At 43.1% G+C, this 15,610-nt stretch overlaps 4 protein-coding genes across 4 annotated transcripts; 1 reads left to right on the forward strand and 3 right to left on the reverse strand.

Moving 5' to 3' along the window:
* The first annotated feature begins 72 nt into the window (after positions 1 to 72).
* On the forward strand, positions 73 to 5,804 carry LOC135610954 (calcium/calmodulin-regulated receptor-like kinase 1). Its single transcript, XM_065106086.1, has 9 exons — positions 73 to 286; positions 420 to 940; positions 1,115 to 1,479; positions 2,646 to 2,799; positions 3,401 to 3,527; positions 4,076 to 4,161; positions 4,348 to 4,419; positions 5,021 to 5,224; positions 5,381 to 5,804. Exons 3-9 carry the CDS (start codon positions 1,166 to 1,168, stop codon positions 5,633 to 5,635), a joined length of 1,212 nt encoding a protein of 403 aa, XP_064962158.1. The 5' UTR covers positions 73 to 286; positions 420 to 940; positions 1,115 to 1,165; the 3' UTR covers positions 5,636 to 5,804.
* Positions 5,670 to 6,714, reverse strand: LOC103982869 (probable histone H2A.3). Its single transcript, XM_009399928.2, has 2 exons — positions 6,392 to 6,714; positions 5,670 to 6,143 (listed from the first exon to the last, which is right to left on the reverse strand). Exons 1-2 carry the CDS (start codon positions 6,578 to 6,580, stop codon positions 5,928 to 5,930), a joined length of 405 nt encoding a protein of 134 aa, XP_009398203.1. The 5' UTR covers positions 6,581 to 6,714; the 3' UTR covers positions 5,670 to 5,927.
* Positions 6,715 to 7,013: 299 nt separating this feature from the next.
* On the reverse strand, positions 7,014 to 8,047 carry LOC135610956 (oxygen-evolving enhancer protein 3-2, chloroplastic-like). The gene is made up of 3 exons (XM_065106087.1): positions 7,685 to 8,047; positions 7,298 to 7,593; positions 7,014 to 7,231 (listed from the first exon to the last, which is right to left on the reverse strand). Exons 1-3 carry the CDS (start codon positions 7,998 to 8,000, stop codon positions 7,133 to 7,135), a joined length of 711 nt encoding a protein of 236 aa, XP_064962159.1. The 5' UTR covers positions 8,001 to 8,047; the 3' UTR covers positions 7,014 to 7,132.
* A 464-nt stretch (positions 8,048 to 8,511) lies between these two features.
* LOC135585321 (cysteine-rich receptor-like protein kinase 44) lies at positions 8,512 to 11,598 on the reverse strand. Its single transcript, XM_018824833.2, has 7 exons — positions 10,697 to 11,598; positions 10,100 to 10,222; positions 9,876 to 10,003; positions 9,580 to 9,790; positions 9,253 to 9,490; positions 9,024 to 9,174; positions 8,512 to 8,954 (listed from the first exon to the last, which is right to left on the reverse strand). The coding sequence occupies exons 1-7, from the start codon at positions 11,502 to 11,504 to the stop codon at positions 8,616 to 8,618; spliced, it is 1,998 nt and encodes a 665-aa protein (XP_018680378.2). The 5' UTR covers positions 11,505 to 11,598; the 3' UTR covers positions 8,512 to 8,615.
* Positions 11,599 to 15,610: the final 4,012 nt, after the last annotated feature.

Here is a 15,610-nt window from a genome sequence, read left to right on the forward strand (position 1 = left end):
GGTTTGTCTAGGATTGGAATGCATTCAAATGCAAGTTATGATGACATTTATTTCTTGGGTTGAGATGTTTCAGTTTTTTCCTCTGCTGTGGACCTTATATAACTTAAACACATCTATCCGTTTCTCATACAAGTGTTTTTTAATTGAAATTGGTCTTCTTGTCAAAGCTTTACTGTTGATCCTCTTTTTGATCTAAAAGCACTTAATCAGGTGACTGAATCTGGTGGAGATTGGCACGATGCTGCTGCAGTTGATCGAACGCCTGCTAATGTAGCTGTATGACAGTGTGAGTTCGATACTGTTCATATCATTATGTTTTCTACTCTACAGAAAAAAACATACAGTTCTCTCATTACTGTGGACGCATTTGCATTGGTTTCCTTTCCTTCTTGGACTGACTTTTTCTTGTTGTATCATAGTGAAATGATCGGCCACCGGCATCTCCTATGCTTGCGATGGATGGATCGAATGCTGTGGAACCTTTCTCAGGTATCATCGTATCATTGCCTCCTTACCTTCCGATCATAGGGAAACTAAATCACTGCCATAGGATGCGTGTGCGGATCTCGAGGCGTAATCGACGGCAGGAGATGGGGGGGTGATTCGTGCAGGCCGAGCTTTAAATGTCCTGCACGTGCTATCCGCCGTTCACCTATCCGGACTGATCTTTTTCCATCATCTGCCTAAAACACCCCTCTCTTCGTTGAAACAGACACCGAAGAGACGCCAAGGCGGCGACGGCAGTCTCGTCAAACAACAGATATAACAGTGGCTTTTGACGTAAATAAACAAAGCAAAGGACGCCGATCCCCCGCCGTCTGGGTTTGGTTGGTTCGCTTTCTCTGCGGACTTATTTCTTCCTAATCTTTCTCCATTCCCACTCCATCTCTCCGATTTCCTCACCGCTTCATCGGTTTCTTCTCGCTCCTAAAGAGGGGAGGTGAAAATCTGCTTCTTTACTCGTTTAGTCCATCAAAACCCATCGTTTTCGCAATCATTTTTATCAAAACACGAAATTAAATTTTGGTTCTTGAGCTGCTTTGTGGCTGCTTATGGAAAAGCTAATATGGGCTGGATTTATCTGTCTCGCATTTGTTTTTTCCGATACCGATAGAGACCGGAGCTTTTCTTCTACACATTGCTCAACTAGAAGCGAGTGGGGAAGATGAAAGAAGCGTCACGAGAACTGATCATGGGGATGCTTATGGGAGTCCTCATCAGTTTGATGTTGGCTTTGGTTGCTTTTATCTGCATCAAGTGTCGCTGTAGGTATCTGCTATTGTTGGAGGACAATCCGCGGAGGGCATCCACCATTCCCATCCGCACGAATGGTGTCGATGCTGTGATACTCTCAGACTCCACTGTTGGTCAAGAATCACCGGTTGTCCCTCACGCAAATTGCACGTCTGTGTGGCTGGATGGCACGTGCAAGAAGAATCCTGCATCTTTGCTTCCTGGAATACCCAAGTACACATACAGGTACTTTCATCTTTCAGTCCATTTGTTATCGTTTAGGTTCTTCAACAAATCTGAATGTGATGCCTTGCAGATCAGTCGACTGGTTCACTGAACACCGTCTGCAAGTCAACATTCTTAATGTTTGAATGCTACTTAGTTCTGAATATGGTATCTGATCCTGTAGTTACATGCAATGTGTCCAACGGTGCTCTGCCTGTGTCTCACAATATCTTGACTGGAAATTCCATCTGTTCCTTGAAAATAGTTTGATTTTAAAAGCTCTTCTATTACATAACAAGCATGGATACATTGAACATTTGGAATTCAGACATTGGAATTTTTCAGCTAACTAGCTGATAGATAATCAGGTAGCTTCTCTTCGTATGTTAGTTTGCTATAATAAACATTTAGTTCTCAGATTGGTTTAAATATGCTAGCAGCCTTCTGCTTAAACCTTAATCAAGTATGTCTACTGTTGCTGTTACTAGTGGCTGCTCATCAATCATCTTTCTGCCAGTCATTCTTGAGTACTAATAAAATGGAATAGCTGTTTCTTGACTATCATTATTTAAAAACCAAACATATAGCTGTGGCATTATTTCTCTTTTTGAAGCATCTTGAAAGATGTTGAAAATTTTGGACACCTTTCCACAGGGTAATATGGAAACAGGTGTCTGAAATGCCATTTGAGAATCCACAATGGCAGGTCTTTTACCTGGCTCCTTTATAACATCCTAGCTAATAAGTACATGCCTTTTTAATATTATGAGGCCTTCTAATTTCCCCTTTAATTTCAGTTGCTACTCAATTTTGGCACATATTCTGCATGCACAAGTAGGTAATCCTGGGGTGGTGATGTAATTTGCACGTATTTTCATGGAAGAGGAGTACTTAATTTCAATACCACATGAATGCTTTTAAACTTATGTAGCCAATTTCCAAGCAACGATTGACAACTTTATCGGTGTTTCTTCTTTCACATTGTTAACATTGCAGAGTGTGAGAAAATTAGCAATGTTTTTTAACAGAAAAGCTGAATGACTAATGCTTTAGCAAATAATATTGCTGAAATGTTTAATTATGCATGTTATTTCTCTACAATGGATATTACACAAGCTGTACCAAGCTGTTCTCTATTTAAGCCCTCTTTGTTGTAGTTTCACATCATTATTCTCATATTTTCACAGAGACTTGCAGAAGGCAACATGTGAGTTCACATCAGTGATAGGTCAGGGAGCATTTGGTCCAGTTTTCAAAGCTACAGTGTCTACTGGGGAGACAGTTGCTGTTAAAGTGCTTGATACCAATTCAAAACAAGGGGAGCAGGAATTTCAAACAGAGGTAGTTTTGCATCATAGTATCTTTCTTCCTCCCTTTTCCTTTCAGTTTCTATGGTTAACCATAAGCAACTTGATAGTTGTTTTAACTTCAAAAGTTCTAATGCATGTTTGTCAGCATGTGCAAACTTTGCTCAACATTTTCTCTCATATAATGAGAATCATGAGATCATTAAAAAATACATTTGCTAATAAATATAACTGTGTTGTCATTTTTTGTTTTGTTTTTGCTTGTCATATTCAAATTCTACTTCCTCATGAATTTTGGTCATGCCTCAGTCCTGGCATCTTTGAAAATTTGATGAAATAACATGCGAGGTACAATTCCATTTTACAACAATAAATGGTCAAGTTATTTAAAACATCAATCCTAAGAGTTATTGTCAACTAGCAAGGAATCCATGAAAAAAAGAACCAAAAACTGTTGGCAATGCATATTCATATTTATATGACCCAGTTATCTTGAATCCTAAAATTTTGTATGGACAGACATCTTAAAAATTTTCTTTGTTTCTTTAACGGGAGAACTCTTTTGAGGAATAAATTGTCATACCCAGGCTGTAACAGTGTCAATTTTTTTCTCATTTTTCTTGCATCTGATGCAGGTCTTGCTACTTGGGAGATTGCATCATCGTAATCTGGTGAATTTGCTAGGTTATTGTGCTGACAAAGGCCAGCTTATGCTAGTATACATGTACATGACTAATGGCAGTCTTGCTTCTCATTTGTATTGTGAGTATTACATTAACTTTTTTACTAGATAGTAGTGAAGCCTCTAATGTTGTAGATTATATCCTTATATCATTGATCACAAATTTTTGTATGACAAAACAAATTGGAGATTCTCTGTTATCTAATATTTTTCACTTGTTGAATTTCAACTTTCTTTATAAACTCCCTATTGTTAGTGGATAATGAAACTATGTTCTAGATTATTTATCGCCAAACATTAAAATCTACTGAACTCTCAATCAGTCAATAGTGATATGGTACCAAACGTCTATATGCATAATAAAATGAGTTTTCAGAAAATTATAACTATTTCTGACTATGAGGCATGTTTCTTGAGATGCAAAAGAGACTGGTATGAACTGAATCATCAAAAACAGGAAAATGCAGGTTTACGGAATCCATTCATCCAAATCCATGGACACATGGCATCATCCAGCAAATTCATTAGTCATTGATCCTTTGATTGCATTGATACATATTGTGATACAGTACAAAAACCTTTTTTCGTCTATGTTGGCATGTTAGTTAATATTCCACAATATTTGCAGGTGAAGAACATGATCCACTGAACTGGACTTTGAGGGTTGATATAGCACTAGATGTTGCAAGAGGCTTGGAGTATCTTCATTATGGTGTAAGCTTCATATATGCAGCAGTCCTGTTCGATACCATCTTGCCCTGTCCTCTAACATGTCTTTAACTGTTTATGCCACCAGCAAATATGAAATAGTCCCTAATTCTTTGACATACTAGAACTACAAAACTCACTTTCCCTAAGAAATTGTAACTATGTTCTTGGTTATACCACTACTTGATGCAGGCAGTTCCACCGGTTGTGCATCGTGATATCAAGCCGTCGAATGTACTTTTGGATCAGTCCATGAGAGCAAGAGTATGTAGACATCTCATGGCTCTTGGGTACCTATTTCATGCATGAAAAATGATTTTCTGATATTTAGATATATTTAGCAGTGAATTTCTGGATTTGCATTTTGTGTTAATACGAAATCAACTCTTGCATGACTTTATACTTGTCTTTCAAAACTTTTGCCATATTTATTCTTTACGTTAATCTCCAACTTATTTCCTTCAGCTGTTGATGAGAAATATAATTGATTGACAAATCATGGAAGTTTCTTCTGTTAATAAAATTTAGATGGGACAGTAAGGGAGGAAAAAAGAACATGCCTTTAACATGAAATCTACTAAGTTTTTAATGTTTGTGCAGCTGAGCTGACAAACATCTTGCAAAAGATGGGAGGGTTCAAGATACATTTGAAACAATCCTGTCTCTTGGAGATGGAAAAGCACTGCACATTCACAGCTCGTGTTGATCTTGTCTCACATATGTAATTATCGTGATTTCTTATTTGATCTCCTTATTTCTTCTGAATCATCCAATCCATGCTTTGTGATATGCTGGACATCCATATATGCCCATTACCCTCTCTCTTTCTTCTTGACGAATCTAATGAACTTGTTTCCACGAACAGGTTGCAGATTTTGGACTATCTAGAGAAGCAATAGTCAACCACCAGAAATCTAATGTCAAGGGAACATTTGGATATCTTGATCCTGAGTACATATCATCAAAGATCTTCACAAAAAAAAGTGATGTCTACAGCTTCGGAGTTTTGCTTCTGGAAATGATTGCTGGCAGGAGTCCACAACAAGGTCTTATGGACTACGTCGAGCTCGTAAGACGCCTCCATTTAGATTCTTATTCTCATCAACCACACCAAAATTTGCTGCAATGGAAGAAATATGGGTTTTTCTCCCCCTTACATGGAAATTATAGCATCAAATGAAGTCTTCTTCCTCCCCGAGTGCTAATACTCGTGTGGATGAATCAGGCAGCCATGGATGTGGAGGGAACCGCACGTTGGGAGGAAATCGTGGACCCTCGGCTGAGTGGAGCATACAACGCGGAAGAACTGCACAACATAGGAGCAGTGGCACACAAGTGCATCAACCCAGACTCCGGGCCACGGCCATCCATGAGCTTCGTGGTTCAAGCTTTATCGCAAGTCGTGAAAGCTAGGGATGGCACAAGGCATCGGGAGAAGACACTGCTTCCAGTGGCAACAGCAGGGGAAGAAGCAAACTGAGGCTGGTATCACAGAGACGAAACGCAGAGCGGGCTCAACCACAATGGCAATCATCATCTACACGGCAAGAATTCACATGCCACGAAGCAGAGACATTTCTCACGAACGGCTACCTCGAATGTACAGTCACACCATCAGTCAACTCTATTTGCACATCATTCACCTACTACTACGGCTAGTTCACATCGCTAATAATTTACCTGGGTCCTACACAATGGTCCAAAGCTACGACACCTAATTAGAGAGAGCACGACGCCGGAGCAGTTCGATTTTCTTGATCGCGGAGGCCGGCTCAGCTCTCGTCCTCGCCGGCGGCGGCGGACGCCTTGGAAGCCTTCTTGGGGAGGAGGAGGTTGTGGATGTTGGGCATCACGCCACCGCTGGCGATGGTGACGGAGCCCAGCAGCTTCGTCAACTCGTCGTCGTTCCTCACCGCCAGCTGGATGTGGCGGGGAACGATCCGAGTCTTCTTGTTGTCCCGCGCCGCGTTGCCTGCCAACTCCAACACCTGCCCAGATCAAATCAGTCGGTCATAAAAAAGAGATTTTTGGGTAAGAAATCATGGAGAAGAGAGGGTTTTAAGTGCTCGACTACGTATTAACCGCTCAACTTTGACCTAAAATTTCATGCCATAATGATCGATGAACTTAATTTACTTCAGACGAAATCAACTCCCAGCAGAGGAACTTTTCCCCTTTCGAACCCTAAACAAAGCGACCCAAGATTGAATGACGAGAGGAAGAAGAAGGAACGAACCTCAGCAGCAAGGTACTCGAGTACGGCGGCAAGGTAGACCGGGGCGCCGGCACCGACCCGCTCGGCGTACTTGCCGGCCTTCAAGAACCGCGCGATCCGGCCGACCGGGAACTGGAGACCGGCCTTGCTACTCCTCGACGCCCCCTTCTTCCCGGCCGCCGACGCCAGCGTCTTCCCTCTCCCCGCCATTGCTCTCCGCAGCTTCCCGAGAAGAAAGAACAATCCCGACGACGAGTAAAGAAGCGATCGCGCGAGCTACAGCCGAGCGAGTACGGTGAGAAGTTCCTTCGATGAGCTCGTCCATATAATGCACCAGACGCGGGACGGAAGCCAATGACGTGGGAGCACACGGATCGACACGGGCTACCGTCAGATTTTGATAAAAGTGACGGCCAAGATCGAAAGTTGCTGAGTGTGAAGCGGTGGGGACGAAGTCGGTCAGAATAGGTCGGCTCGGTCCGGTTTGGCCCGGCCCGTAAGCGTCAATATCAAACCGGCCCATCTTTGTCGGAGATTAAAAGTTCATGCGAGGTTATAATCCTTTTCCTTAATGTGTTTTGTTTATTTAAGACAAGCATTAAAGGACACAAGAGTTTAATTATTCTTCTTCCACGCTGTTCCAGAGCGACACAACGCATAATTAGAATGTCCATTTACGAGAAGTTACATATGTGGATGACAGACAGCAGAAACACAAAACACAGCAGAAACTGAGTTCTCTCTCTCTCTCTCTCTCTCTCTCTAGCCCAGTTTGGCAATGACATCATCCAGTATGGATTTGGTCGCTGCGTAGTACTTTGCCGCCTCTGAGCTGCTCTTTATCTTCGCTGCATGATCAAGCTGCACGTAGACACCAGGGAATTAGGGCTACGTTAGAGTATACACGACCAAACAAGATTAAGTTACCTCACTGATGGTAGCGAAGAGCTTCCCGCTGAGTTCCTTGAGTGGCTTCTTCTCCTCCTTCGGCTTGGCGGAGATGACGGTGTTGAGGTCGTAGCGAAGATACTCCGCCTTGAGCCGGAGGTTGTTCATGACGTACGGCCATGCCTTCTGGTCTATGAACTCTTTAACGCCGATGATATCCTTGGCTGACTCCTTGGCCCTCGCCGCGGCCTCCGCCGGCCCGAGTGGCTGCAGGAAGAACCGCTCCTTCAGTGGCAGGTCAAGGTCTCTCGGTTCATCAGAGTTTAGTGTCCCAGCTATTGGATATACATGCGCAGATCGAGTCAGTGCATAAGTGTTTCCGAAGCAGTATATGAGAAGAGGAATGACGAGGTCCGGAGAACTTACGGAGTCCACCGGAGGGCGGAGGCGGGGGACCGACCTTGATCGACTTGGCCTCGGCGAGCACGGCTTGAGCGAAGGACCCGCCGGCGAGCCCAGCGGCCACGAGCCCGAGCACGGCCCGGCGGCCGCTCTGAGCCGTGGCCTCGCCCTCGGCCGGAGCCTGCTGGGCTCTGACGGCCAGGCCGGGCCGGGAAACGGCAACGCGGTGGTGGGGCGCGGGCGCAGGAAGCCGGCTGGAGCCGTTGAGCTGAAGGCTTCCCTCCAGCACCGCCTGAGAGGCGCCGCGTAAGCCAGCCACGGAAGCCAGAGACTGCGCCATTTGCTCACCTCACCTGCCCCTGTGTGTAGTCTTCTTCCTTTGCGGAATCAGCGACGGTAATGGGATTTTATTTGCTGCAGATTGTGGAAACTGGCGGCGGACAGGGCAACCTTATCCACCCAGGCACGGTTTTGGATAGCGCTGAAACCAATAGACGACTGACACGTGCACTTCTATGTGGTCTGCCTCCTCGTTGAGCACTGATTTCTTGGCATGTGCGCTGCACAGTCTCAACCTCATACTTCCATCCAAGCTGTCCTATAGAGAGAGATCTTTACGAAGCCTATATGACCCACACACAGGCAACAATGATTTGGGATGAACAGTCCCAAGAGGGTAATAATGTTCACTTTTGTCTCTTCTTATCAGTCACCAGCATTAATGCTCTCGGCCTGCGGTAACTTTGTTGGCAGATCTCTTCATTCCTATCCAGCTTTATATGACTCATCAAGACCTAAGAAATCACATAACTTTCAACAGTTCAGTTCTTCACCAGTGGTTTATGTAAACATAGAGAGATTAATGCCGAGTTTTTATTCATACAACGGTGGAACAACGGTTTCCACTATTTGAAAAGGGAAATAATAGTTACATCTTCTTCTTCTACAGCTTCTGCTATCGTGGCTCCATCTCAGAGATGGAGATTTCATTTTCCGACGATCTTTCTTTTAAAGGCATCTGAGCCACCCTATCTGCCTCGAGAAGATCCGCCGCCGCCTCTTGGATCGAGCTGCCATGGACGTAAAAAGCAGGCGGTGAAGGGGTGGGGAGAGTGACAGAGGCACTACCGAGCATAAGCACCACAGACGCCATGCCCGGCCTGGCCGCCGGCTCTTCTTGGACACACAGCAGACCGATGTGCATGCATCTTAGTGCTTCCTGTGGTTCGTACTGCTCCTGCAGGCTTTGGTCGACCACCTGCAACGCCATCCCTCCGTTCCAATGTCTCCAGACCTATGGCATCAATCAACAGTGTCAGACACTGAAGCTATCGTAATTTGTAAGGGAAGTATGATCTCTTACGTAGCCGAGCAGGTCTAGAAATCTCCCAGATCCCTGATTACCACTATTCTTCTTGCCCGTCACGATCTCTAGAATTAGCACGCCGTAGCTGAACACATCTGATTTGGCCGAGAAGAACCCATGAATTGCGTACTCCGGTGCCATATATCCACTGATGAAGTGGACGAGACATCATTGTTTTGATGAAGAGTTCGTTCTTCGCAGGATGAGAACAAGAAATGCTACTTACTATGTACCGGCAATTCGGCTAGTTCTTCCCTTCGTCTCGTCGATGTTGAACAGCTTTGCGAGGCCGAAGTCTGAGATCTTAGGGTTCATCTCCCCGTCCAACAAGATATTACTTGCTTTGAGATCCCTATGCACGATCCTCAGTCGTGAATCTTCGTGAAGATAGAGGAGACCACGAGCGATCCCTTCAATTATCTTGTACCTCCTCGCCCAGTCTAATAACCCCCTCCGGTTAGGATCTGCTCCATTGACATTAGAAAGAAGAGGTTGACTATATACTTGCCGTGAGAGCTTAGGAGATGTTCTTATCCTTTACATAGAGACATACCAAATAGCCATTTGTCAAGACTTGTGTTGGGGAGGTACTCATAGACGAGAAGCATTTCTTCCTCCTCTAAGCAACAGCCCAGTAATCTCACAAGGTTTCTGTGCTGTAATCTAGCAACGAGAATCACTTCGTTCTTCATCTCTACCAACCCTTGTCCTGAGCTCCTTGAAAGCCTTTTCACAGCTATGTCATCTCCATTCGCAAGTGTTCCCTGCACAGGACAGATGAAATCAAACGCATAAACTGGTCAACTGCTTCCTCGTGCAGCAATTTTAGGCTTCGAGACGAATGGGCACCTTGTAAACTGGTCCAAATCCACCTTCTCCAAGCTTATTTGCATCAGAGAAGTTGTTTGTGGCAGATCTAAGTGTGGCCAAATCAAATAGTAGAGATTCCACACTTCTGACTTCTTCGTAATTGCGCCCTGCTAGGACAGATTCAACATGACTACAGGCTTTAAACGGAGAAGAAAACAGTGATCATCTCTGTGTTCAGAGATAATAGTACTGCTGCAACTTACGAAGTCTTCTTTTAATTGGTTTGCTTCGTCGTATGCAGAGACAAATGGCAACGATGAGCACTGCTGAAGCAGCGATAGGAATGGAGATGATGAGAACTGTTCTCGAGGTGTTTTTGCTTTTTCCTACAAAAAAAAGGGAAGTGATTAACTGTAAACTGATGCTTAAGAATCAAAATTTAGACACTAGTCTTGTTATATGTGCACATATTTAAACCCTTGAGATCTTTAAAAGTTCTCATATGTGAAGATCTTTAAGCAAAGAAAACATCTTGAGAATGTAAAGCTAATAAACATATAATAGGTGACATTTATGTTTCCTAATTTACGATTAAAGTGATCTTTGAAAGTTCTATGAGACTTTTCATTGTTGCATGGGTGGAAAGGTGACAAGACTATTCAAAAGCAATTCCCCACGTTTTAGCTCTTCTTTGTTGACCATGGAAAAGAGATGCAACGATGCAACAAAAGTCATGACGTGAATGCCAACTTTTCCATGTTAACTAAATCGATTGTTTCATTGGTTGGTGCTGATTGGCAAAATTGGAAACATGGACGAAGTAGGAACCTCTCCGAAACTTCACTTGTTGATCGACTTACCAGAATTGGAGCCAGCTGATGTCGACGACGGAGGAGGCGACGGTGGCGATGGCGGAGGAGGGACGACGGAGAGGGAGAAGAAAGGCGCGATCTCAAACCTAACAGCGCAGCTCACCTTCATCACCTGTCCCCCTATCTTACCGTAGGTGTTGGGAAGGAAAGCCAGCGCCTCCTGGAGACACAGCAAGCAATCATACTGCGACAGGTCGCGCGTGCACTGCACCATGCCGTATATGTCCCGTAAGTTGGAATAGTTGGTGATCCCCACCCCGAACCTCGACGCCCTGGCCGCCGCCTGCGGTGCGATTTCGTACATCAGGTCCCGCAAACGGCTGTTGAACACCGTCGGATCCGTGGCGTTCTGGGAGTTGATCAGAAACTCGGGGCTGTCGTCATCGAGCTGGGAGAAGAAGTCGCGGTCGGAGTAGCGGAGGAGGCAGTAGTCGAAGCGGACGGCGGCGGAGGTGCGGAGGGGACAGCGGGCGGGAGCGGCAGTGGCGGAGCGGTTGAGGCAGGAGGCGCACTCGCTGGGGGCGGCGTCGAGACGGCACTGGGCGAGGCCGTAGGCCGCGGCGGAGGGGGATGCGGCGTCGGAGACGGCGGTGGCGAATCCGCTGGTGGAGGAGGTGAGGTTGGAGAGGAGGGCGGCCAGGTTGGAGGCGAAGGGGCCGGGGACGGTGTAGTTGGTGTCGCCGCAGTCCGTGCGGATGGGATCAGCCTGGGAATAGATTTTAGTGGGATTCAAAGCTACTACAAGCAGCACTAACAGCAGCAATGGAAGAGAGGCAGCCAAGGAGGAGGAGGACATGGTGGTGCTTTGCTGAACTACTCCAGGAAGGAGAGGGAATTAATAGTTCACCGTACATATTGGTGTGCGTCTTCGTGACTTCGGGGAGAGGCTTGAGTGTTGACGTGGACTTTGTGGATGCTCGGTCTTTCCTTGTGCGTCCCAATCTAAATGGAGCTTAACGGAGAGGGCGGAGGTACTGCGGCTTCGTTGCGACGCGGTTGTCGGGCTGAGTCAATAACACGGTGATGGGCGAGTGAGTTGACTGACGGTTGGAACTTGTTACGTTGTTTTCCATCTTAGATCTCGATGAAATATGATTAGATTCGAACTGAAATCAAATAATAATAAGAATAATAATCGAATCGAACTATATTCAAATTAATCAACGGTTCGATGGTATGAAACCATACCCAAATCGAGTTATGACGGGTATGATTCCAAATCGGTCAAACACTAAAAATTTCTTAAATATCTCTATAAATAACGAATCCATCTTTTCAATAATTTAATAAACGATTAATTAGAGAAATATTTCTAGATTTTATTAGGGAAAAAGATATGAGAAAATTATTATGAAGAATTTGATTTTTTTTCTTGAAACGTAAGTAAAAAAGGTTTAATCATGTTAATCAAGCATCAGTTTTCTAACATGTTATTTGATTATTGATCTATGATATTTGTATTTTAGTTTAAAAGTCTTCTCTTCCCTAACGCTATATATATCTATTTTTTCTTTAGCAGATGTCTTTGTTCTAATATGACTTATTTATGTTGCTTACTGATGCTACACCTAAAAAAAAATTGTATTGTGTGTTAGAAATATAAAATAGATGAGTCCAGAACAAGACTTACATACATCAAATTTGATATCATTTTAATCTAAAAACTTAAACATATAGATTGAATGCTACTTCTAATATATATAATCTATCTTCTTAAATTCTTCATAATAATATAAGATTATTTTCTTAATTCATCTTCTTTTATCTTGTACACATGAATATATTTTACTGCCGCTAAACTTCCTATTCTCAAAAAACATGCTATCCTTAATTATGTTTTTTGCACAAGTGATCCATGACTACTCAACAGAGTAATTACTGTTTCTTCTAAAATTCTCATCTCAGAAGTTATTACCCAACCGCAATAATGCATATATTTCAGAGAGATTAATGTCAATTCTCTTCCCGCTGAACCATACCATAATGCTCTCAAGTATCCTCAGGAAAAAGGAAAAGGAATGCACTCCATCCGTAGAAGCGTGGCATTCGTACTCCTTTCTCTTGTTTCTTTATCCACCCGTTAATGGTCAAAATCCCTCATGCAGTACAGGAGTTGACGAGGCTTACGCAAAATAGTGATATGCAGAGAGAGAGAGAGAGAGAGAGACAGAGAGACAGATCTAGTAGCGTAAATTTCTGAGCGAGTGTCGACCAATGTACCTTTGGACTTTAGTGGAAGACATTATACTGTATCTCACTGACTCGCCCGCATCTTTGTCCTTCTAGTCTGAAGCATCTTTTCTACTGTTTGACTATCACAAAACACCAATTTAGTCGGTACATTCTTTCTAAATCTTATTTTCTTAATACAATAATAAAAATATATATTAATAATTAATTATCATCAAACATTTAGGAATAATGTAAAAGCTATCGTAGAATAACAAAACATAAGTTACCCTCTTGGTCTCCATTAACCTAGAGCATCCAAGAAGAACCTATTGCGATGGACAATACCTATTTGGTTGTGCACATTATCATCTTTCATGCCTTATTGTCCCTCTATAATCCCTTGAATATTTTGGTGTGTCATATAAGCATTGAGGGGCCTAATACAAAGTGGTACACTCATTTGAAACCACTCTTGTTTGGCTCCTTCACTTAGCTCATAAAGGAGTTCGAACTTTACTTTGTTAGAAATGTTTGCCCAAGGCCATCGATAGCGATGTTGCTTGATCTCAATCAAGGGAAGATAGGGACATTATTGGGAAACCTTGGAGTACATCACATGTGCAGTAAAAAATAAAATCAAAAATTAGTTTCTTAAAGCAATCTTATGTGATCATTATACGAAGATTTAGAGCATAAAACTCGAGAAACCAAAAATTGCATAAAGGTGTGAGACATTCTCACTTAAAGGAACTCGTATATCTCCTAAGAATACATATCTTAGTCCATAGATAAAGGAGCTCTCGCAAGCTTCTCTCTAGTGGTAATCCACATGATGGACACAACAATGATGCACCTTCTCGCATAATACATTCTTTCCTCGTGATCGCACACTACTATACAACAGCACATAAGGAGGGATCGGCCCCTCTTGCTATCCTCTCACACTAGAGAAGCAGCAATCGGTTGGAGGGAGAAGGGGGAGAAGATGAGGAGGTTGACAATAATACATGTCTAGCCTATGACTCGTTTAGTCTCAACTCGTATTTATAAAGAGCATCCTTTAATTAACCCTAATAGATCATTGATCTCCATCCAATTACCCCTAGTTTAATGGATATTATATCTTCATCCAATAACCATTCTAAGCTCTATTGAGTCTCTCCTAAGGATTCATTAAAATAAGGGTTATTTCATATCTGATCTTCTATTTGTTGCATTATCTACCATATATGTGTGTGACTCTCTAGGCCCAATACCGAACTGGTCATGAATTACACTTGTTAGAACTCATGATTTAAGCCTTTATAATAGGGCTCAAGCCCTCTTGCTCGATTCACTAAAGAAATACACTATGGTGGAAGAATAGGTCAAATGTGGCTAAGATGCACGAGTCAAGAAAACCAGACCCATATAAAAAGAAATATGTCATTATAGAGGCACATGTCAAATGTACTCAATACATATAACTCGGGAAAACACAAACTATGTGAGAAAAACATACCATAATGGAGGCATAAGCTAATATGCTTAAGATGCGTAAGTTAGAAAACTTGACTCGCATGAGAAGAAATCCACCACTATAGAGGTACAAGTTAATTATGCCTAATTTGTGTGAATAAGAAAAACCCAACCTACATGAGAAGAAACCTGCCATAATAGGGGCAAAGTCCAAAGGTGCTTAAGACACGTGAGTCAAGATAACTCAACCAGAGTGAGAAAAAATCTGTCACGATAAAGGCACAGACCAAATATGCCCAAGATGCATGTGTCAAGAAAACCTAACCCACGTTAGAAGAAATCCATCACGGTAGAGGCATAGGCCATATATGCCTAAGATACCTAAGTCAGGAAAACCCAACTCGCGTGAAGATAAACCCATCATGGCAGAGGCATAGGCCAAATGTGCCCAAGATACGTGAGTTAAAAAAACTTGACTTGTGTGAGAAGAAACTCGCTATGACGAAGGCACATACCAAATATGCCAAAGACGCGTGAGTCGAGAAAATCAAACCCGCATGAAAAGAAATCCACCATGATAGAGACATAGGCCACATGTACCAAAGACACATAAGTCGAGAAAACCCGACCCACTTGAGAAGAAACCCATGACGACAAAAGTATAGGTCAAATGTGCTCAAGACGCATAAGTTAGAAAATCCTGACCAGTGTAAGAAGAAATCCACCATGATAGAGGCATAGGCCAAATATGCCTAAGATGTGAGTCAAGAAAACCTGAAGCGAGTGATAAGAAATCTATCACGATAGAGGCATAAGCCAAATGTACTCGAGATGTGAGAGTCGAGAATACTAGACCTGCATGGGAAGAAATTTACCATGGTTGAGGAACATACCAAATTTGTTCGAGATGCGTGAGTTGAGAAAACCTAATGCACGTGATAAAATTTGTCACAACGAAGGCACAGGCCAAATGTATTCGAGATGCATGAGTAAAGAAAACCCGACTCTTATGACAAGAAATCAGCCATAACAGAGACATAGGCCAAATGTGCCCGAGATGCATGAGTCAAGAAAACTTAACCCGTATGAGAAGAAATCTACCATGACAGAGGCATAGGGCAAATGTGTTTGAGACATAGGCCAAATGTCTCAAATGCGTAAGAAGAAACTTGCTTTGGCAGAGGCTTAGGCCAAATGTGTCTGAGATGCGTAAGTTAGAAAAACTTAACTTGTATGAGAAGAAATCTACCATAACGGAGGCATATGCCAAAT

Source organism: Musa acuminata, chromosome BXJ2-4 (genome assembly GCF_036884655.1).
Source record: "Musa acuminata AAA Group cultivar baxijiao chromosome BXJ2-4, Cavendish_Baxijiao_AAA, whole genome shotgun sequence".
Classification (NCBI taxonomy): domain Eukaryota; kingdom Viridiplantae; phylum Streptophyta; class Magnoliopsida; order Zingiberales; family Musaceae; genus Musa; species Musa acuminata.